The 24,807-nt window shown below is 42.5% G+C and overlaps 1 protein-coding gene across 1 annotated transcript in view; it reads right to left on the reverse strand.

Moving 5' to 3' along the window:
* Positions 1 to 774: 774 nt before the first annotated feature.
* Positions 775 to 24,807, reverse strand: part of RBP1 (retinol binding protein 1) — a 38,002-nt gene continuing 13,969 nt past the window's right edge. Inside the window, exons 3-4 of the mRNA XM_006124988.4 lie at positions 6,892 to 6,993; positions 775 to 1,072 (exon numbers count right to left, since the gene is read on the reverse strand). Of these exons, the coding sequence (XP_006125050.1) occupies positions 1,019 to 1,072; positions 6,892 to 6,993 (156 nt within the window). The 3' untranslated portion in view covers positions 775 to 1,018. The remainder of the gene's footprint in view (positions 1,073 to 6,891; positions 6,994 to 24,807) is intronic.

A 24,807-nucleotide genomic window follows, 5' to 3' on the forward strand; every position in this document is an offset into this window, starting at 1 on the left:
GAGGGGGCAGGGGAGTGCCAATTCTCTCAAAACCCTTATTTTAACTTCGCAGAACTCTTTGGCTATATTTAGACTGCAGGCTTCTTTCAGAAGAAGCTTTTCTGGAAGAGATCTTCTTAAAAAACTTCCGAAACAGAGTGTCTGCACTGCAAAAACACTACACTGAATGGACGCTATCTTGCATTTAAGCTGTCCTTATTATGGACTGAGTGTCCACTAGGGCACCTGTTTTTTTCCTCTTTCCACTTCTTTAGAACGAACTCCCTCTTCCCTGTCCACACATGCCTTTTTCTGAAAGAACTCTTTCAGGAAAAGGCTTCTTCATCACAGAAAGAGGTTTACAAATGTCAGAGAAACCTCTCTGTTCTTTTGATTTTTTTTGTCCTGGGTCTCTCCAAGATCTTCTCCACAATAACTTTCAATTCCTTCAATTAGATGACCACCCATCTTCTCCCCAGCCATGTCTGATTTAAACAAAAAAAAAAAATAAAAAAAAAAAAAAAATCAAGCCTAACACACAGTTACAGTTACTGACAGGTGGGCTAATTTTTGGTCTGATCCAGCTAGTCCTTTATCTATGGGTTTGAACATACTCCACCACAAGTTCTTAGAGACGAAGTCCACCTTAAAACTGTTCCATGATTACTGCAATGTAAAGTGGGCATAGTGTAAATGAAAAATAGAAATAACAGTATTTTAAAAGCCTCAAACCCACTTATATTAAATTACTTTGGACTTAGGTCTCCCATAAAGAAAGGCACACACAGAGATGTATGATTTGCAATATCTTTAATTGGCATTTCTAAAAATTGTGTTTATTCAGAATGCTTTCTTTAAAAAAATACTTTATGCAGACAGCACTACACAGTTTTACTTTCATGTGTACAGATGTTCACCAGGATCTACTCTCTAGAATTTAAGGATTTATTTATGCACCAATGGCACTTAGAGCTTTGGTAGCAAATCCATACATTTTCTTCTGTTCTTCAGCTCTGTACCAGCAATGGTCAGCCCAGGGTTACTGTACCTTCTTAAAGACTTGTTTACATTTGACACCACCTACTCTTATTTCCTGAAAAGAAAATACGATTCATTAGTACTTTTCCACAGTATAGCAACATGAGTGTGTCACTTTCTAAACCACTTGTCCATCTAATATTTGATTTAACCATATAAACAATTACTTAGATTCAAATTAAGGAACAACTGTTACAAAAATTTTATAACAGGATGATGATGCAATAATAACTGAAATTGGATAGATCTGTGGAAAGAAAAAAGCTAATAATTAGTATCAAGCCTAGGAATCCACTGTTGCAAAGGTTCTCACTTTTGCACCCACCAAAATGAACACTTATGTTGTAGGCATACAAGCAGCATATTTGCACATGGAAATTGAATAGTACTCTACATGTGCATAAGCCCCAATCCCCCCCCCCCCCCCCCACTGATGTGTGGGTAATCAGTTGCAGGTGCCAAAACCAAAAGCCAGCTGAAAATTTGACACGGACTCTGATAGATTAACTGGAGAAAGTATTTTAAAGTATTAGTGGACACAATGTATAATGAAGAAGAAAAGTACTATAAAAAAGAAGGAATCAAGAAGGGTACAATCCCTAATTTACATTTGGACAACTCCATGACTATAATTGTTAATGGCGAACAGATGGAGACAGAGAAAAACTATTTAGAAGTGATCTAGTGCATTTTTGTAGTGTTCCATACGTCAGAGAATTTTACCAACAAGTTGGCTTTTGAAGTGGAGCACACTTGGGCTATGTCTAGACTGCACCCTTCTTCCGCAAAAGCTTATGCAAATCAAGCGTTGTGCTTCATTTGCATAATTAATTGGTGGGCTCCTTTTTGCGCAAAAGCCTCTTATGCAAAAACAGCTCCTAATTAATCATTCAAGAGTGGTGATAGTCTACTCTGCACTTCATTTGCATAGCTTTTGCGGAAGAAGGGTGCAGTATAGACATAGCCTTGGTTTGGTATCCAGCTCTTTGCTTACTGACTGCCATGATGTGTTCCCTAATCTAAGACTTTAAAAAAAATCAGTTGCTAGCTACTGGGCCTGCAAAAATAAACTTCACAGTGTGAATGGTAGCAGATAAACAGATTCAGTGATATCTCCCTGCTGTGGCAGGATGGAGGGAGTGGTAGCCATCAAGAAAGAACAGCTCTTAGAGAAGTATGGAACATCTTGTTTATCTTAAAGAATGTTCATTCTGGAGCCTAACAGGAACACAATGGGGGTCCGTCTACACTAGCCCCCTAGATCGATCTAGGGAGGCTAATGAGGGAATGAGGCTAAATCCCGGGCTTGATTTGCAATTCCGGTCACCCTCATTAGTCTCCCTAGATCGATCTAGGGGTTAGTGTACCCTAACACTTTTGTTGTTGATCAAAGCACCCAAAAAAGAGTAACCGTTTTATGAAAATCTGCATTAAATGTTGCGAGTAGCTCCTCATTCTGGAGTCACAAGTGGGCAGAGATTAGGAAACAGCCACCACCTACTTTTTCAAATCTGCTTGTTGATTTTCCTTGAGCAAACTTAGCAAGAAATTGAATTAACACCATAAACCAAAACAAAAGCAAATGAAACTTGTTCAAAGATAAATTAACAACTGCCCATGAGTTAGCAATGAATATTGCAGAAATACAAAAGAGAGGATGAAGAAAAGTGAGCAGAACATGCTCAAGGAAGAAAGGCATATAAAAGAAGATAAATCATATAAAACGATTAGAGGCACATGAAGGAAAATGAAGGCTGAATGTAACTTAGACAATTATTTAAATACAGCGAGGAAAAGAGATACCGATAAAAGCTCTTCAAGTACACATGATACATAAAGGAAAATAAGACCAATTTTGTTCACTTTGACATATCAATAATCTGGAAGAAGGAACATGCAGTAAGGTTATGAAAACCTACTGATTAAAAAAGAACTACAAACTGCTAGGGGCAGTCAACACGAAAGAAAAAAAGCTATTATATTCAAAAAGTCCTGGAAAAAGGACAGAGAAGTGCCTGTTTTCAGTAACTGTAGTGAAACAGAATTTGAGGAGGGAAATAAAACAGGAAAGAAGAATGTTATGCTACAAAATTCATGTCAGGAGAACTAGTGGGGTGCAAGCAGCTGGTAAGGCACTATTACACCTTCAAGGCAAAACAATGAATATGTGCAAAAAAAATTAAATTAATATTTGGATCATTGTGCAAAGTTCAACAGGATCATAAAACAATTATTCAAGTATCTTAAAATATGTTTATGGTAATTTGCCTTGGCACCAAATGGCTCTCAGAAAGACCCAGGGTATGTCTACACTACAAAGTTAATTCGAACTAACGGATGTTAGTTCGAATTAACTTTGATAGGCGCTACACTAGCGCTCCGCTAGTTCGAACTTAAATCGAACTAGCGGAGTGCTTAGTTCGAACTACGTAAACCTCATTGTACGAGGACTAAACCTAGTTTGAATTTACTAGTTTGAATTAAGGGCTGTGTAGCCCCTTATTCGAACTAGTGGGAGGCTAGCCCTCCCCAGCTTTCCCTGGTGGCCACTCTGGGCACCACCAGGGAAACCTGTATGCCCCCCTCCCGGCCCCGGACTCCTTAAAGGGGCACGGGCTGGCTATGGTGCCCGTGCCAGGTGCAAGCCTGCCAGCACCCAGCCAGCAGACCCTGCACCCTGCACGGCTCGAGCCAGCCACCAGATGCCCCCCAGCCCTCCCCCTCTTCCCAGGACCAGGCTGGCGGCTCCCGGGAGCTTGCCCAGGACCGCAAGAGGCGGGCACCCGCCTGGTCCAGTGCAGACATCGTGGACCTCGTCCACGACCTCTGCACTAGGCACAGAAAAGCGGCCGTCTAGGGCAGGAGAGCTGCCAGCCTGGCCACCCAGGAGCAGGTTTATATGAAAATCAAGGTGGTCCACTGAGACCCCCGACCCTGATCCCTGAGCTTAGAATGGCCGTACTGGGTCAGACCAAAGGTCCATCTAGCCCAGTAGCCTGTCTGCCGACAGTGGCCAACCCTAGGGACCCTGGAAGGGATGGACCAAAGACAGTGACCAAGCCATTTGTCTCGTGCCATCCCTCTCCAGCCTTCCACAAACTTCGGGCAGGGACACCACTCCTACCCCCTGGCTAATACAACTCCATGGACCCAACCTCCATGAATTGATCTAACTTCTCTTTAAACTCTGTTCTAGTTGTAGCCTTCACAGCCTCCTGCAGCAAGGAGTTCCACAGGTTGAAATTTGCTTTGTGAAGAAGAACTTTCTGTTATTAGTTTGAAGCCTGCTACCCATTCCTTTCCTTTGGTGTCCTCTAGTCCTTCTATTATGGGAACTAATGAAGAACTTTTCTGTATGCACCCTCTCCACACCACTCGTGCTTTTAGAGATCTCTATCATATCCCCTTCCGTCTCCTCTCCTCTAAGCTGAAAAGTCCCAGTCTCTTTAGCCTCTCTTCATATGGGACGTGTGCCAAACCCCTGATATTGTAGTTGCTCTCCCCTCTCCCACCCTCTCTCTTCCCCTCTCCCACCTCCTTTTCCCAGTCTCCCCCAGTTTTGTTCAATAAAGAGAGATTCTATTTTTGAACACAATTGTCCTTTATTTTGTACATCAGGAAGGGGGGCTAGGAAGGGGTAAGTGGAAGGAGGTGAGAGAGGAATGGGGTACAAACCCCTGATGGGGAGGACTGGGCTGGCTCTGTGGGCTTCTGGGGGTGAAACTGCTCCTGCAGCCCCCCAATTCCCCTATCTCCTCAGATGGCAGCCTGTGGCAAGTGCAGCCGGTCTGATGGCCGAGTGCTGTGATGTGCCCAGTGTGGGTACTTCGGGCAATCTAAGCCAGGACTGCTTTGCAAGCGGGGGACCCTGAGAACTGTCTGTCCGGGTTGGGGGTCGGGTCCCTTTAAGCACAGCCCTTGGCTAGCCTGAGACAGCAGCTCCACGCTCTAAGTCCTACTCTGATGCCCTGCCGGCACTGCTTCCGGCCATCCTTAACCTCTGTTCAGGGTCCACTCAATGTGGACATGCTAGTTCGAATTAGCAAAACGCTAATTTGAACTAGTTTTTAGGTCTAGCTGTGCTAATTCGAATTAGCTTTGTTCGAATTAACTAATTCTAAAACATGTCTTCATTCCAACTGGAATGCACATTGTGGTCTTCTCTCCTTTGACCTTATGATTAAAAAAAATTCTTGTAAATGTCCCTATTTCTTGTACAGCTTTTGAATAGCCAAGATCTTCAAGTCTCTGTGGGTATGTCTATACTACAGCGCTAATTCGAACTCAGCTAATTCGAATTAGCGCAGCTAGACCTAAAAACTAGTTCGAATTAGCGTTTTGCTAATTCGAACTAGCATGTCCACATTGAGTGGACCCTGAACAGAGGTTAAGGATGGCCGGAAGCAGTGCCTCCTAGCCCAGTGTGCCAAGTGATGTAAAACTAGGGACAATGAGGGTACACTATAATCTGTTAAAAAAATACAGGTGCAGGTGAAATCTCGACCCCATGGAAATCAGTGCAAGTTTTGCCAATGACTTCAATGGGGCCATGATACTGTCCTTGGAGGTCATACACAAAGGGGTTAGGCAGTGTGTGGAGAGAACAAAGAGACCACAGGGGACTGACCTAAGTGTGTTTCTTAGTCTCTTTCCCTCCTAACCTTCCTCAGAAACCCCTATGCATAGCAGTATTTAGTTGGCCCTGGCTGCTGTTACAGGAATCTGAGGGCATTGTGCTACTGAGCTGGAGACAGGATTCTAAACAGAAGATTCCTAAGTACAGAGGGAATGGAATGGCAAGTGGGACTAGTGATCTGATTTGCTTCCTTCCGTGGGAAAAACACCTTTTACCACATTTGTGTAAAAGGTGAGTCTCTAGGAGGATGTTATGAACCTCTATCCAGAAAAAAGGGATAAACTATTATAAACTTGCATTAGTTTCTGTTAACTAGAAAATATTGAGACCACAGTCAGAAGGAACATGCCATTTAAAAAACTGCCCTCTTTGTTTTTCTAAGCCAAAATTCATTCTGGCCCACATTTAAAAAGAAAGAACAATTTTGTTTCTCCCTATATCATATGTTCTTGGATACAGAATTTCATCAGTTCCCATCCTGTTTACATCACTGAGGCTATGTCTAGACTGCAGGCTTCTTTTGGAAGAAGCTTTTCCAGAAGAGATCTTCTGAAAGAGAGCATCTACACAGCAAAAGTACATAAAAAAAGCAATCTGTTTTTTTGAAAGATAGCGTCCATTCAGTCTGGATGCTATCTCGCATTTCAGCTGTGATTACTACGGACAGAGCGGCCACAGGGCACCTGTGCTTTTTCCTCTTTCCTCTTCTTTCAAAAGAACTCCCTCTTCCTTGTCCACACACACCTTTTTCCAAAAGAGCGCTTTTGGAAAAAAGCTTCTTCCTCATAGAAAGAGGTTTACCAATGTTGGAAAACCCCCTCTGTTCGTTTGATTTTTTTCAAAAGAACACAATTGCAGTGTGGACGTAAGTGAAGTTTTTTCAGAAAAACAGCCATTTTTCCGAAAAAACTCTGCACTGTGGACATACCCTGAATGTATGAAAGATATTTCTGTTACCTGTCTTCCTCTGTACACAATTTAAATTGATATATCAGGGAACAGACAGTTAACACAAAGACTGCCTGAATTTAGAACATTGCTCTTTTCAGAAGGGCCATGAGAGAATAATGGCACTACATGAAATTATGATGTTAGAAGCAAGTCAAAGGCAACACCAATGTTTAATTACTCCACAGTAAGCCAAGATAATTTGCAGCAAGCTGCGTGCCATTACTTTCATCCATTTGAATAAATAATAGAAAAAATTATGACATTTAAAACATGTTCCATAACCATACCAGATGCATTTCATCTCCTTCGATCCACTGGGTCCAACCACGGCCTTCTTTTTCTCCTTTTTGTATGCAAAGAAGTTTATCTCCATCCCAATTCACCTTAGTCTAGCGAAATACATACATGTTATTCATCATTACTGTGACATTCAGTTTCATCTATTACACTTAGATAGAGTCAGTTTCCTTAAAATGAAAGCTCCAATGCAATGGGATAGATATTTTAATCACTCTCTTTCATCATATATATAGTAGCCCAAAGTCTGTGACTAACGCTGAAACACTGGCTGTTGCCTCTAGGCAGCACTGTTGCCTCCCGCCGTGGTGCTCGGCTGACTTCTGCGCCACTCAGCCAGGCTGCTGCAGGGAAGTAAGCGATGCAACCGGCCGTTTGGTGTCCACGCTCCCCATGCAGCACGAGGGTGCTGCATAGGGAGCGCGGGGCCCAAATGGCTGCTTGCGCCGCTTGCTCCCCTGTGGCGGCCTGGCTGAGAGGAGCAGAAGTCAGTCGAGCACCACGGCGGGAAGCGTCACCCCGCATGTCAGCATCCCGCCCCCTTTGCCTCCCGCCGTGGTGCTCGGCTGACTTCTGCGCTGCTCACATACATACACATTTTTTTCTTCAGTTTCTTGCCTGAGCCACAGGAAATGAAGTTACTTGTCTCGAGCCATCAGAAAAGCAGAAGACTCTTAAAGTTGTTGTAAGAGTCCATGTGGTAGAGTCAGAGCTATGATTTTTTAGCACTCTACATGATTTCTTCACAAATGCTGATCCTCAAGTTGAGCAAAAAAGCAGCTTTAATGTGCATGTATGAACACCCTCCCTTTTTTTATGCACACATGTACTCTTTTCATTGGCGTTCGGACTAGTAGTGTGTTTCCAAAAGGGCCTGCGATTTTCCTTTCCTTTTCCTATCAATAGGAGGCCTACCCAATCCTTCCCTCAGCTCCTACACATACCTGTGACCAGCTACCTCTGCTTTAAAATAATCAGCAGCTGTACCTAACAATAACTGTAAAAGCCTTTCCTGTACATCCACTGCTGTGCTGCCGTTCATATCCCAGGCTGTTCTATATCATCAGTGAAGACTTTCTGTGCAAGTAACTATTACAAATGGCATCTCTGCCTGTGAGACCCTTCTTTAGTTATGGGGAAGCTGAAACTATGGCAGAGTTCCTTGATTACAACTTTGGTTTTATTAAATACCTTTTTAGGCTCTGGCTCAGCAAACCTTTCTTATTCAGCAAAGCATTCAAACATGCCTTTAAATTGAAGAAGGGGCATAAGTCCCATTGGGGGTTTAAAGTTATGCACATGCATAAGTGCTGAGTGGGGCATAATCCTGAAAATCACTTATACACAACTACGTGAATAGTTCAGTGGGACTTCTCCCATGAACAAAACCCACATGTGCAAGGATTTACAGAGTCAGACCCTAAGGTAGTACAGCTTATTTATCTTTAAAAAAAATGAAACTACGATTTTTTTCTTGTAGCATTGTACAATGGATTGAAGTGAAATACTGTTCTGTAGTATAAAAATAAAAAGGACCCGATTTTCTGCTCCATCAGTTTTAAACCAGTGTAGCAAAGTGGAGAACTGAATTCATGGACTGAAAAAGAGAAGAATTACTATGCAGTGCTAGAAAGCCTTGAAGCCTCTGTGAGCAGTCAAAATGGAGAAAAGGTTTAATTCCCAGACCTAATGGGAATTGACTGGTCTCCACCTTGCTTTTTTAAAAAAGATGTCAGCTTATATTAGTCATGCTTGGGAGCTGAACACTGAATATGGTTTAAGAACTACTCATCCCTTTTCTTTTTGGAGGATATGTATGTTACAAACAATTAATTCTTAAACAATAACCATGATAGCCACCCACAATCCATAAATTGGGTACAGCAGACAATCTCTACCCAGAGGAAGCTTTAGACTAAACAAGCATAGAAAATGAATCACAAGAAAGATTGCCAGAGTAGATAATCATAGGCAAGGCAGTGTTAGCGATTTCATATAGTGTCTGTTCACACCATATGGGGTCTCTGAAGACAAACTATTTAATTATCCTTGGTGAATGTCTCTCCACTTTTCATAATGCAGTCAGAAATGTTTTGGTCTTTCCCTCTAAAATTAATCCAGTAACATGTGACATTCATAAAGAGCCACCTACATTTTATTGTCAAGATACATTACTACATGAAGGACCACTGATTCTAGCATTCAGCACACCCATCTGACAGGAGATATGCATAACATTATTGTGAAATAAATCACAAAGGGCTAAAATTGGAACTTCTAAGATGTTCTTGCCATGCAGGAGATTCACAAGCTTAACACTCATTGCAATTTGTCTCTTTTTGCAATGTCTATTTTAAAATCAATTTACATTAAAGATTAAGTTGGCTTCTTTTACTCTTGGCCAGAACCCTTCCATTAAGAATTAATGATAGCTGCCGATACGCACTATGCTGCCATGGCAATCAGCAACATTGTTCTATCCACCCCCATACACACTAGTAAACAAAGTGCAGGAAGGCTACATGGGCTCATGAAATATACTAATGGAAATTACTAAAGCAAGAGGTCTAAGAAATGTTGGTGAATGTACAGTACATGCTCAAGGGACACTTGTTATGGAAAAAAGCATTACCGCCCCCGTTATTATTTTTAAATACCTTGACTTTTGCAGGCTTTCAGGAACCTTTGTACCACAGAAAAAATTAATCAAACAGCATTGGAGCTAATCAAAAGCAGTTTGTGACAAATAGGAAAAAGATTAAGTGAAAAATGGGAAAGACAATGGAGCTACATGGTGTAGACTGAAGGTAAGATCTGCACCTTATTATCTCTATGAATATAAAGACCATAAATATCCTAAAATAGGATATGATATGAATATTAAGGCATATGAATATTAAGACATTCAAAGAATGGAGTGGATAACTTCAAAAGAGAAACATGCATTTGCATTAGTGAGACAAGGTCAAATTTATTAAGGTCAATTTCTTACCGCCCGCCTTTGTAAAGTCAAAGGTCCATGTCCCCTCTATGGCGAAAATTCAGCCTAGTTCAAAATAGCACACCCGCAATAGGAGACTGCCATCAACTTTGAGAGCACTGCACTATCCCACAGTGCCTGCACCACTTGGCATTCTGGGTTATGCCCCCAGTGTGCATTGGGACCAAAACTGTGCAGAGGGTGTTTCTGGATTCATGTAATCAGTGTCCCATAATATGCTCATCTGCTGCCTCCTCGCCCCCCACCTTGCTTGGGATCAATGGGAAACAGTCCTTTTGCACCCTTTTTGGCCCTGGTTACCTACAAAGATGCCATAGCAGTGCGAGCAGGGATCCTGTTGTGCATTAAAGCATGTGATGATGATGTTTACCTTGGAGCGCCTACTAGTGGAGTATGTTGAGAGCATATGCATGGCTCCACAAAGAGGATGAATCTGTTCATGCAAGCCCTTGAGTTGAGTGAACTGGAAACGCCACTGGCATTAGATCCCCTGGAAACAGTGAAACACTGGTTCTGGTGCCATCAGATCAGCACAGACTGGTGGGACTGCATAGAGCTGTGGGTATGGGATGATCAGCAGTGCAAGGCCACTTTCACGGGGCTTTGTGAATTCTTTTCCCCTGCCCTGAAGTGCAGGAACTTCTGCATGAGACCCGATCTGATGCGTGGCAATTGCCCTGTGGGAGCTTGCAACTTCAAACAGCTACCAATCAGTTGGGAATCAATTTGGAGTGGGGAAATCTGCAGTGGGGGCTGTCATTATACAAGTAGCCAAGGCGATCAATACCATCCTGCTATGGAGAAAGATGGGACTCTGGGAAACATGGATACCATTGTGAATGGCTTTGCCGTGATGGGGTTCCCTAACTGTGGTGGAGCAACAGGCAGAACGCACAGCCTCATCTTGACACCTGATCACCTTGCCAAGGAGCCAGAGGTCAAGGATTTGAGCTATGCCCTCAACCAATGTGGACCTAGCACCCTAGGGACATAAGATGGATAAGGGGGGCCCTGAAGGTACAGCAGGTAGGGGGCTCCTCCAGTGGCTAATGTACCCACCTTGGGAGCCAAAGGTCAAGGGTTCAAGCCCCACCCTCAATTACCATGGACCTGGCACCCTTAGGACATATCACAGATAAGATGGGCCATGACAGTAGGGAGGCTGTGGGGCTCCTCCAGCACCACAGTGGAGATGGCACCCACCTTGGGAGCCAGTAGGAAAGAGCTCAAGCCCTGCCATGAGCCAAAGTGGACTTGGGACACAGGATGGATAAGGGGGGCCCAGAATGTAGGGAGGCTGGGGGCTCCTGCCCCAAGGGGTACCTCTCAATGGTGCTGCAGGCACTAGTGGATCACAAGGGCCATTTCACTGACATCAACATGGAATTGTCAGGAAAGGCACATGACATGTGTGTCCTTAGGAACGCCTGCCTCTGCAGAAAGCTGCCCACTTGAACTTTCTTCTCATGTCAGAAAATTAGAATTGGAGAGGTGTAGATGCCAAACAGTGATCCTTGGCAACCCAGCATACACCTTTATCTCATGGCTCATGAAGCTGTACATGGGCAGCATGGACCACAGTAAGGAGCAGTTCAGCTACAGGCTGTGTAAGTACAGAATGGTGGTGGAATGTGCTTTTTGAACATTTAAAGGGAAGCATTAGGAATCTACTGCCTAGGTGAGACCTCAGTGGACACAGCATTCCCTTTATGGTGGTAGCCTGCTGTGTGCTCCATAATGTTTGAGAGAGCAAGGGGGAAAGGTATTTGGAAGAGTGGTGGCTGAGGCAGAGAGTCTAGCCAGAGGTTTTGAGCAGCCAGATACCAGGGCAATAAGGAGAGCACAGTGCAGGGCAATGCAAATCAGAGATGTTTTAAAATAAAGCTTTATGAATGGCCAATTTTGAGAATCATGCATGTTGCAGGAACAGAAAAGGAGTCCATGGTGGGATCCTTGGCGGGGAGGGGGAAGAAATCAAATGCTAGAAGAACAGCCTTTTGCCTTGTGATGCCCAAGAGGTTGAGTGTGAAGTTGTCCTTGAGTTCCCCCATGTCCTATGACTCATAGGAGAGGAGGCTACTGAATTGGGTGAGGAGGGAAAATTGTTCTGCCAGAGGCTGCTGCTAACCTCCATTTTCCCATTCCCAATGAAGCAAGGCTTTAGCAGCTCTTAAAGACAATGGAATGGGCTTGGCAGGATGGACTCATTGTTTAGAAAATTGACCGTATGCAATATAAATTCAGTGTAAACTCCTAAGAAAGACCAGGCTTTGGATCTGACACCATGCTGGTTTCCACTGGCTGAGGATCTGGCCCATGGATCTTTCTAGAGATTTGAGTCAAGTACATTCACCTGTTGTGATTCCTCCCTCTGGGGCATTTGGTATTGGACACTGTCGGCAGACAGGATACCGGGCTGGATGAACTTTTGGTCTGACCCAGTATGGCTGTTCTTACGTTCTTATTCTCCCCACTGCAGAGAGGGTAGTGGTGAACGGAACTGATGTGATAGTGGTATTCCGCCAAGGACAGCCATCATGAAAGGTAAAGCCTGTTTAGCCTGTAATGCTGAACACAGCATAGAAAATCACTTCAGTGAAAGAAAACATTAAAAATAAAGGGCTCTGTCCTATCTCCACTGAAATCAAGTGAAGCATTTTCCACTGACTTCTAATGGAAGAGGTGAAGTCCCATTGAAAGCTAACCGTAAGCTACGAATATTAGGTACAACTGGACAAATATGGCAAAAAAAGTTTCCAAACATTTGTTCTAATAAGTGCTGTAAAGTCACTTGGATGGCATTCACAATACTTTATATTCATTCCTATGAACATTGTGCCAGTGTTTTTTGTTTTGTTTTTTATTCACTTACAAATTAGAAAAGTCTCAAACATACTTGTGAAAAATGTGTTTGTTCCCATGGTTATTGGTTATTTAGCTGATTCCTTTTTGTCTGTTTATAAATTCTTCAGTCATTCAATCATGGAGCAGAAACAATAGTTGGGTGACTAGGTAACTAACAGCAATTAATAGAAGTAAATAATATGTGAACAATAAGCTCTTAGGTTATGTCTACACTACCCCGCTAGTTCGAACTAGGAGGGTAATGTAGGCATACCGCACTTGCAAATGAAGCCCGGGATTTGAATTTCCCGGGCTTTATTTGCAGAAGCGGGGAGCCGCCATTTTTAAAACCCCGCTGGTTCGAACCCCGGTACAACGAGGTGTACCGGTAGTTCGGAATAGGAACCTAGTCCGAACTACCTAGTTCGAGCCCCGTGTAGCCGCGCTGCACGGGGTTCGAACCAGTGGGGTTTTAAAAATGGCGGCTCCCCGCTTATGCAAATGAAGCCCGGGAAATTCAAATCCCGGGCTTCATTTGCAAGTGCGGTATGCATACATTACCCTCCTAGTTTGAACTAGCCGGGTAGTGTAGACATACCCTTACAGAGCTGTTAAACTATCCTGAATAATGAAAAAAATCCATAAAAATGGACCCTCTATGTGGAGATAACTTATGGACACAAAGGCTATGTCTAAACTACATGCCTTTCTCAAAACAGGGACACTTCGAAATTGCAAATGAAGCTGGGATTTAAATTTCCTGTGCTTCATTTGCATAATGGCAGCCGTGGTTTTTTTCAAAACAGGGCTTTTCGAAAGAAAGAAAGAAAAAAGGCCATTTAGACAGGCATCGACCAAAAATAAAACCCTTTTTCGAAAGATCCTGTACTCAGAAAATGCTGTGATAATGAGTTGGGGTCCCCCTGATCATGCAGCCCCGTAGCAGAAAGAACAGACTCAGCCAGCCATTAGAATAGAGAGGGTTTATTGCTTTTCCTGATACAGCACAACCTAGACATGACCCGGCTACAGGAGTCTGGATCAGACTGCCTCAGACCCCTTGAGATGGGGGGCCTCGGCCCTTAGACTCCCAGCACCCATCCTTAGTCCATCTCCTTCATGATTTCATCCAGACACTCTGGAAAGTCTCAGGTTGTGGAACCATTTTTGAGTACAGGATATTTAAAAAAAGGGTTTTATTTTCAATCGATCCCCATCTAAATGGCCGTTTTTCTTTCGAACAGCCCCGTTTTGGGGAAAAACGCAGCCGCCATTATGCAAATGAAGTGTGGGAAATTTAAATCCCGGCTTCATTTGCAATTTCAAATAGTCTAATTTACATCCCTTTTTCAAGAACGGGATGTTGTTTAGACGCAGCCATGGAGTAAAGAATTCACTACATATCATTTGCACAAGTAACATAAATTGTCAACCACAAAATAGCAGCACACTAGACCTGTTTCTATTCTGATGTATACCAGTAATAACTCGATTTAAATCAGTGGGATTACATAGGAGTAAAATCAGTGTGAGATGAGAATCAGTTTATGTTCATCCAATACTCACATCAACAATAATAAACTTTATGCATCTTTGTCTAACTTGTAAGAGGTCTGATAACTCCTCACAGGTCTAGTTCTGCTAGGGAAAATAAAACATTCTTTCAAGCAGCATGGGGAGACTTTATTTTTTCAGCTTTCTAAGGTGATTAAAATTCTGCCTGAGCTCAGAAAAATGCAATGTTTTTATGTTCCTTTTTTCCAATCAAAGAGAGATATTCTTTTAGGTAATACAGCATGACCCACCAGAGGCATGAGGCAAGAGTTTGCATTAATCCAACAGCTTTATTACTCAGAATTCCTTATAGACTTTTTTGGCTTCTCTTTTGGCTTGCTCACCTGAGTGGCGTGAGCAAGCCAAACCTTATCTCATGCTCATTTCCTACAGAATTCAAAGAGAATATAATCTGTTCTCCTCATCTTTGTTCTAGAGGTAGCAGAAATTGCTACATCAAGAGAATTAATCTTAATCAGCAGCATTTTATCTTGAGGTTTTTCTCTTTAGTTCAAACTCTAATGGCAGATAATAAAAATGGGCAGCTGAGAAAATACTACTGAGAGCTAATGGAATTTTCCCTTTAACTCAAGTGGAATAGGGTTATGCTTTTACATGGACAGCAATTGCCACTAAAATGTCTATTCTTTACTAAGAAGTAAAACACAGTACGTAGTTTCTGTGTACAGTGATAAGTCGATGCCAGAGTTAGCTCTGAATATTTCCATTATTACAAGCTTGCCTAAGAGCCATGCCCCCTAACGATTGGGTAACTGTAAAAGTATTTTTCTATTTATGCTGTTGAGAAAACACTGTTTAATTATATGGCAAAAACAGTCCTGAATGAACTAGGCTTCTGTGGATGGAAAGCTGGCATGGAATCCATGCACGTCACAAAAATCACTGTGTCATTTGGTGCTAATTGTCCCTTCTTGGCAGTCTGACCAGATAGGCTGAGGAATGAATGGGCCTGGATACTGGGCTGCTCTTGGATTAGTCCTTCCATAGAAGCACGTTGGCAGGGCTACATAAGGGCTTGTGCACAGGATATGGCAATGTGCTCTACGGGGTGTGATTTCTAAAGTGTATGCCCATGTTGCTCATTAATTGGTCTAATAGATCCTGCTGCTTCACACTAACCGTTTCTTAGTGTGCTGTGTCATGGTACTGTTCTAAACAGCATCACGCAAAGTGTACCAAGCCTGAAAAACTAATCTGCAAACAATACATCAATGTCCTTAAGAAATAACTCCCCTGTAGAGCACATTCCCCACCCTTGAAGGAAGCTTGCACCGCTGCTGCCTGTTGCATAGTGCCATCTGGTGGACACCGCATACGTCTAACAGACAACCCAGATGCTTAAGGAAATAGACTAGCCTGGAGAAAGATGTGGACACAGTTTGGGGTCTCTGACCAAAAAAAAAAAAATAGTCCAAGTTCATCTGATAAGATCTTAATGTCATAAATTCATAACAATTCATGTAAGCCTGAGATTCCCTGCTTTCCTGAAAATCCTACACTGCTTGTAGTAAATGGAATATTTCAGTCTCCATTTCTGCCAGTGTGGCAGCATCCTCATGAGTAGGACACAATATAGGAAAATAATATAAGAGAAATTAAAAAAATACACCCAAAAGATATAAATAGTTTTATTCCTGAATAAAAGCTGCATTTTAAACACTAAAAGATCACTATATTACTGGAGTGCATCACACAAATACTAAACTTGTTAAATCTTAGATTAAACATGTTGGGAGAAGGCTCTATTTCACTCCTATGATTCACACATTCAGGAGGAAGCTATGGAAGCACTCCGGTGGGGTTTACATTGCAAACTAAAACAGTTCTTCCCACTACTGACTAATTTATTTTTGGTATAATGATTATTTTAGAGATACAAGTTGGTGAGGTAATATATTTTATTAGATCAACTTCTGCTGGCGAGAGAGACAAGTTTTCAAACCACATAGAGCTCTTCAGGTCTGGAGTAGGAATCCCCAGCATTACTGCAATACTTAGAATATTCAGTGACTCTTGGCTGGCAGAAACAGAAAAATGTAATTTAGATTTTCAGATTCATAACTGCTTGTACTGCTGCTTCTACTTCAAATAGTAAACATACCCTCTAAACCTTCCTTACCACTTTTCATTCCCTTAAAAAAAAAAGATCCTCTTAAATTATTGTGAACATTAACCAGGGCACAGAACACCAGCAACAAAAGGGAGACAAATCTGCCAGGCAAGTGAAGGACAAGACCAAGATACACAAGACAAGACAAGACCAGAATTCCCTAGCAAGCAACATGTGCTCACAAAGGGTGTGTCTAGACTACATGCCTCCTTCGACGAAGGCATGTAGATTAGCCAGATCGGAAGAGGGAAATGAAGCCGCGATTAAAATAATCGCGGCTTCATTTAAATTTAAATGGCTGCCCCGATCTGCCGATCAGCTGTTTGTCGGCAGATCGGGGGAGTCTGGACGCGATGCCCCGACAAAGAAGCCTTTCTTAATCGACACAGGTAAGCCTCGTGAAACCAGGCTTACCTGTGTCGATGAAGAAAGGCTTCTTTGTCGGGGCATCGCGTCCAGACTCCCCCGATCTGCCGACAAACAGCTGATCGGCAGATCGGGGCAGCCATTTAAATTTAAATGAAGCCGCGATTATTTTAATCGCGGCTTCATTTCCCTCTTCCGATCTGGCTAATCTACATGCCTCCGTCGAAGGAGGCATGTAGTCTAGACACACCCCAGGAGATAACGCCTGTTCTGAACATTGCACAACACTTCTGATTGTTAAACTTTAGTTAAACTCCATTTTTGCAGGTCACAAAAAGGGAAGAACAGACAAAACAGCCTGTAAAAGTGCTTTGTGTTATTTCACTGTATCCATTAACAATCAGCTAGGATGCATAAAATTAAGTGGCATTGTGATCACAGCTGGGCACTGAGCTAGGGCTTCTTGCTTATATTTCTGACTCTGTTAATTACCTTCAATATGACCTTACACTAGTCACTTACACCATGGTGGGTCAAATGCAGCTTAGAGAAAGTGCGTGGGTGTACTACTCATTGGCATTTTAGGGGGGGAACAAGAAATGATGGATGCTAAATATAACTCATGAACTGAAGGGGCACAAAGAGCATAGCAGGCAAATTAACGGGCAGAGTATGATGAGCAGGATTCACCTCAGTTTAACGTACCCCACCTTCTGATAGTACTATGTCTATGCTCAGCCACATAGCTCCTTCTTCACACATAGGCCACAACCTCCAACAGCTGCTTGCATTTTAGGCTTCTATTCAATCCTGGGATTTTTAAAGTCACCTTAGTGACTATTATTCATCTGTACTAGTTCTGTTTTGCCCCCATTTCCTTTTGGGTTTTTTTTGCTAAACCTCTTCCATTTTCTACTTCCAAGTTACAAGCAGGTTGTAAATACTATTCATTTAGCAAATAGTTGTACATACTATTCATTTACTTGCAATGTTTTTAATTCTTGCTGTACAGTATGTGAGTGCTTTAGTGAGGAAGTCGGGGGTACTTCTACAAAATACATTGAAACTATCCACTGTGCCACATGGGTACCCTGGAGAAGTCTGAGAAAGCACAGGCTTTTAAAACACCTAGTCAGAAGGCAAATAAATCTTTCTTCTTCTACCTCTGAGGTTTGCTTTAGCATCTTTTGCTTTATATTATACATATTTTTGATAAGTTAAGCTGTATGGTATCAATTAAACTGCTTTTCTTCAGGGCTACGTCTACACTGGCCCCTTTTCCGAAAGGGACATGCTAATTTTAAACTTTGTAATAGGGAAATCCGCGGGGGATTTAAATATCCCCCGCGGGATTTAAATAAAGATGTCCACCGCTTTTTTCCGGCTTGTAGAAAAGCTGGAAAAGAGCGTCTAGACTGGCTCGATCCTCCGGAATAAAGCCCTATTCCGGAGGATCTCTTATTCCTACTTTGAAGTATTTTGATAGTATTTGATATTTTGATAGTACTATTTTGATAGTATTTCAAATACTACACAGAAATTGTGAGCAGTGTGGGAATGAAGCCGTCCTAGATATAAAAATATTCTTTCTTTACATCTATAAGTTGTTTTATAAAAAATGCAAGTTACAGCAGATGAAAGATGAATTCAGGCAAGGAAAAAAATGGCAGGTCTCATCTAAACATATGATATGGTTCCTCTGAAAATAAAAGACAATGTAGAGGTTGGGTCAATGGAGTGGTATTAGCCATGGGGTAGAAATGGTGTCCATGCCCAAAGTTTGTGGAAGGCTGGAGAGGGATGGCATGAGAAAAATGGCTTGGTCACTGTCTTTGGTCCATCCCCTCCAGGGTACCTAGGGTTGGCTGCTGTCGGCAGACAGGCTACTGGACTAGATGGACCTTTGGTCTGACCCAGTACGGCCATTCTAAGCTTAGGGCTCAGGGTCGGGGGTCTCAGTGGACCACCCTGAATTTCATGCCAACCTGCTCCTGGGTGGCCAGGCTGGCAGCTCTCCTGCCCTAGACGGCCACTTTCCTGTGCCTAGTGCGGAGGTCGTGGACGAGGTCCACGATGTCTGCACTAGACCAGGCGGGTGCCCGCCTCTTGCAGTCCTGGCTGGCTCATGGCGTGCCAGGTGCAGGGTCTGCTGGCTGGGTGCTGGAAGGCTTGCACCTGGCAGGCTTGCACCTGGCACGGGCACCGTAGCCAGCCCGTGCCCCTTTAAGGGCTCCGGGGCTGGGAGGAGGGCATACGAGTTTCCCTGGTGGTGCCCAGAGTGGCCACCAGGGAAAGCTGGGGAGGGCTAGCCTCCCACTAGTTCGAATTAAGAGGCTACACACCCCTTAATTCAAACTAGTAAGTTTGAACTAGGCTTAGTCCTCGTAAAATGAGGTTTACCTAGTTCGAACTAAGCACTCCGCTAGTTCGAATTAAGTTCGAACTAGCGGAGTGCTAGTGTAGCGCCTATCAAAGTTAATTCGAACTAACATCCGTTTGTTCGAATTAACTTTGTAGTGTAGACATACCCATATAGATATCTGACACTCCTCTAATCATACAACAGGAATCATAGGATGAGATTTAATTGACGGCAAAGTGTGATACAACAATATCAAGTACAGGCAGACACTCAAATTGCTGCAAGCCCCTGGAAGTGCTCTGAAACAAAGCAAAAGAAGACGATGACATGAAGAACATGATCAGTTCCTTCATGTTTCTTAGTTGCCTCTAGTAAGACAATGTTGTATCCTAAGAGATGCTTTTATTACATGGTCAATCAGTTTCATGACAGACTTGTCAGAAGTCAAAGAAGAATTTAAGTGTGATGCAGGGAAATACATTTCTTCCACAAAATGCTCAGCCCAAGAATACAAAGTTTTCCAATATTAAAAAGATGGAAATAGGACACAAACTTATTGAAAGTCTCAGAGTAAAGGTTAAAAAAAAAAGAGTGATGTCATAATAAGGGTCTACTACAGACCATCTATCCAGGAAGAAGATGTGAATGAGGTTTTTTTTAAACAACTAACAAAATCATTCAAAGCACAGAACTTGGTAGTTATGGGGGACTTCAACTATCCAGACATCTGGGGTATGTCTAGACTACTGAGTTTTTTTTGAAAAAAGTGGCCTTTTTTCAAAAAAACTTCACCACCATCTAGACTGACATCGTGTTTTCTAAATTAAATCGAAAGAATGCAGCTTTTTTTAAAAAATTGGTAAACCTACTTTTACCAGAAATAATGCCTTTTTTCAAAAGAGTTCTTTCAAAAAAAAGGCATTCTTGAACGCAAACAGGGCTTTTTCAAAATAAAGCATCCAGATTGCCTGGGTGCTCTCTTTCTAAAAGCAGATCGCTTTTTCGAAACTCTTCTGGCTGTCTAAATGATCTCATTTGAAAGAAGCTTTTTTATAGTCTAAAAGTACCCCTGCTGAAAATAACACAGCAGGGCACAGATTATCCAACAAGTTCTTAGAATGTATAAGGGACAATATTTTATGTTAGAAGGTGGAGGACATTACTAGGAGGAAGTCTGTTCTAGATTTGATTCTAATAAATAGGAAGGAACTGGTTGAGAGTTTGAACATGGGATGGCAGCTTGAGTGAAAGTGATAAGAGTTCATGATTTTAAGGAAAGGTAGGAGGGAGAAAATAAAGCCAATGGATTTCAAGAAGGCAGGCTTTAGCAAACTCCGGGAATTGATAGAAAAATCCCATGGGAAGCAAATCTATGAAGAAAAACAATTAAAGACAGTTGGCAGTTTTTCAAAGAGATGGTATTAAGGGTGTAAGAGCGAACTATTCCACTGCACATGAAAGATAGGAAGTATGTAAAGAGAATATCTTGGCTTAACAAGAAGGCCTTGAATGATCTCCAATTCAAAAAGGAGCCCTTCAAAAAGTGGAAAGTAGGTCAAAATACAAAGAACGAATATAAACAAATAACAAGTATGAAGGGGCAAAATTAAAAAGGCCAAGGAACACAATGAACTCAAACTACCTAGAATCATAAAGGGTAACAAAAAACATTCTACAAATATATTAGAAGCAAAAGGAAGACCAAGGACAGGGTAGGCCCATTACTAAATGAAGAGGGAAAACCAATAAGGATATGACTACACTACAGAGAAGATCAAAGCTGCTGCTGTCAATCTTCCAGGGTTTGAATTAGCACATCTAGTGAAGACAGCTAATTCAAAATGAGAGGAGCACGCTGGTCGATGCCAGTAGTCCTGGTTCCATGAGGAGTAAGGGAAGTCAAAGGGAGAGTGTCCTCCCTTTGGCTTCCTGCAGTGTGGACAGCACCAAAGATCGAGTTAAGGTACTTTAAGTTCAGCTACATTATTAATGTAGCTGAAATTGCATATCTTAATTCGATGTTATCCCGTAGTCTACTAGAAAATGTGGAAATGGCAATGACTTCTTTGTTTCAGTTTTCAGCAAGTAGCACTGAAAATGGGGTAGGTTCAGAATCTAACACAGGAAAAGAACAATTTTAAATTACTGAAACAAATTAAATGTCTTTAAGTCACCAGGGCCTGATGAAATACATTTTAGAATACTCAAGGACCTGACTGAGGAGATATCTGAGCAATTAAAAAGTCATGAACTACAGGAGAGATTATTGAAGACTGGAAAAAGACAAATATCGTGCCAGTCAATAAAAAGGGAAATAAGGACAACCGAGTGAACTGGAGACCAATCAGTTTAACAAGAAAAGATAATGGTGCAAATAATTAAGGAACCCATTTTCAAACATCTAGAAGATAATATGGTTATATATAAGTGTAGTATATCTAGACTTTAGTAAGGTATTTGATGCAGTCTTATATGATCATCTAATTAATAAACTAGGGAAATACAACTTATCTGGAACGACTACAAGGTGGGTGCTTTACTGGATCAATAACCATTCTCAGATAGTAGTTACCAATGGTTCACAATCATGCTGGAAGGGCATAACAAATTAGGTTCTGCAAGTATCAGTTTGGGGACTAGTTCTGTTTAATATCTTCATTAATGATTTAAATAATGGTATAGAATGTACATTTACAAAATTTGCTGATGGCACCAAGTTGCGAGGGGCTGCAAGTGCTTTGGAGGATAGGGTCATAATTCAAAATGGTCTTGATAAACTGGAAAAGTGATCTGAAGAACAGGATGAAATTCAATAAGGACAAATGCAAAGTGCTCCACTTAGGAAGAAACAGTCACACACATACAAAATGGGAAAGGACTACCTAGGAAGGCGTACCAAGGAAAGGGATCTAGAGCTCATAGTGGAACACAAGCTAAATATGTGTCACGAGTGTAACAATGGGGATTACAGTGGATGAGAAGCTGGATATGAGTCAATAGTGTTCCCTTGTAGCCAAGAAGGCTAATGGCATATTAGGTTGCATTAAGAGGAGCATTGCCAGTCAATCCAGAGATGTGATTATTCCTCTTCAGTCAACTCTGGTGAGGCCACATCTGTAGTATTGTGTCCAGTTCTGGGCTCCCAATCACAGGAAGGATGTGGATGCACTGGAAAGGGTCCAGAGGAGGGCAAACAAAATGATTTGGGGGCTGGAGCATATGACCTACGAGGAGAGGCTGAGGGAGTTGGGTCTATTTAGTCTGCAGAAGAGAAGAGTGAGGGGGGATTTGATAGCAGCCTTCAACTTCCTGAAGGGAGGTTCCAAAGAGGCTGGAGAAAGGCTGTTCATAGTAGTGACGGATGGCAGAACAAGGAGCAATGGTTTCAAGTTGCAGTGGGAGAGGTCCAGGTTGGATATTAGGAAAAACTATTTCACTATGAGGGTGATGAAGCACTGGAATGGGTTACCTAGGGAAGTAGTGGAGTCTCCATCCCTAGAGGTGTTTAAGTCTCAGCTTGACAAAGTCCTGGCTGGGTTGATTTAATTGGGATTGGTCCTGCCTTTGGCAGGGGGCTGGATTTGATGACCTTCTGAGGTCTCTTCCAGCTCTATGATTAATGTTGCATAAAGAGTAAACATCATTGTGAGATGCATTAATGGGAATGTTGAAAGTAATACATAAGAAGTAATTCTTCTGCTTTACTTTGCACTGATTAGGTCTCAACTGAAGTACTGTGTCTAGTTCTGGGTGCTACATGTCAGGAAAAATTGAGGATAAATTGGAGAAGGTCCAGAGAAGACTAACAAAAATGATGAAAGGTCCAGAAAACATGGTCTATGAGGGAAATTTGAAAGAATTGGGCTTGTTTAGTCTGGAAAAGAGAAGATTAAGAGGGGAGAGGATAACAATTTTCATGTATCTAAAATGTTGTTACAGGAAGGAGGGAGAAAATTATTCTCTTTAACCTTTGAGAATAGGACAAGAAGCAATGGGTTTAAATTGCAGCAAAGGAATGTTCCAGGAGCTTGTCAGTCTGTGAACAGAAGGACCACTAACATCCTATAGAAACATTGGTGTCATTTTCTGTATAGGTATGAATGTGTTGGTTTTTGACTTGACTATAGAAATAAAATGCACTTTGGAACAGTGGCGGAACATGGCTTAGAGACACAGTCTGTGCTGGAGGGGCTAAAAAGTTGCTACCTACTGAAAGTGAATCTACAGGATTTTTCAGACAGATTTCTTCCTGTGGTGTACGTGACAATCACACCTCTGCCATCCTGTCAAAGCAAGCAGTAAATATTCCCACAAGCAGAGAGGAGAATGGGCCATGATTACAGTATCTCACGGGTGGCAGTATCTGCATGCTGAATCTGTGCCTCAAAAGCCACACTGTCTGTCTGTACACAGTAGCTTGGAGGGTACTTTCTAGCAGGGACAGACACTCAAGCAAGCATGCTCTATATAAGATGGTGTCTGTGGTGTCAGCTTGGGCTAGCGTCCCGAGTGTTTACACAGGGGTCAGTCAGGATTGTACTCGCATGGACAGCTTGAGCTGCTGCTGCGGCTGCACTGCTATTTTTAGCACACTCGATAGAGGAGGGTGACTGTCCACATACATTGTGTATATACTTAACATAGCTGTTTATTTCTCCCTTTCCCCCACATTCACACTTGTATTCTCGCTACCATGATCTGTTCCCCCCTCCCCAATGTCCTGTCTTCTGATTCACTTTGCAGCACATAGGTTGGTTGGATATACTACAATTACACTCTCTCGCTGCAGCTGCTCCTCGTAGTTCTGGCATCTGGTAACAGAAATCTGCTGCTACAGGAGTCTAGATGATGTTTGTACAGCTAGGGTGTATGTCTGCCCAGCAACCGGGTGCCCACGGATGACCCATGCCAGCCAACTCAGGTGCTCAGCACTCCGGCTGAGTTGCTGTTTCATTCTTGGCTCAGAGGTGGAAGGGTTCCAGAGCTCAGGCTGCAGCTACTGCCAGAAATCTGCACAGCAATGAAACTGCCTCACAGCGCAAGCCAGAGGCAGCTGGCACAGGCCAGCCATAGGTTGTTCTTTGCTGTGTACACATACCCTCACGTGCCTGCCCAAATCTCTACTGAAAGACAAATTGGCCAGATTGTGGACTCCACAGCAGAGGGCTGTATATTCTAATACACACTAGCTTGCCCCACACTAACTGGCCCAGATAGACCTGTTGGTGTGCACTAAAAGATCCCCAGTGTACATTAATGTAGCACTGTTTGAAAAAATGCTCCAGGGATAGACTGATAAAGACATGAGTAGGACTGAGGGACATAAGGGCATATCTGAAAGCACAGAGCAAGGAGCCCAGAGGGGAGAGAACTGTCACAGGAGGATAGAATCAGAAAAGGAGGCAGGAACACAGGAAAGAATCTGAGGGTCAAGTTGAAAGGCTCTGAATTTAGAGGCAGATTATTCAACATATATCAATAAAATGGCACAATTCACAATGGCACACATACTTGCACAGAGTAGTACTTTTTTCCCTCTGTGTAGACCCATTGAAATTCCTGTGATTTGAATTACAGTATGGCTGCTTTTCAGGTAAACATGGTGGGTATGTCTACACAGCAAAGTTATTTTGAAATAACAGCCCTTA

Source organism: Pelodiscus sinensis, chromosome 10 (genome assembly GCF_049634645.1).
Source record: "Pelodiscus sinensis isolate JC-2024 chromosome 10, ASM4963464v1, whole genome shotgun sequence".
NCBI lineage: Eukaryota > Metazoa > Chordata > Testudines > Trionychidae > Pelodiscus > Pelodiscus sinensis.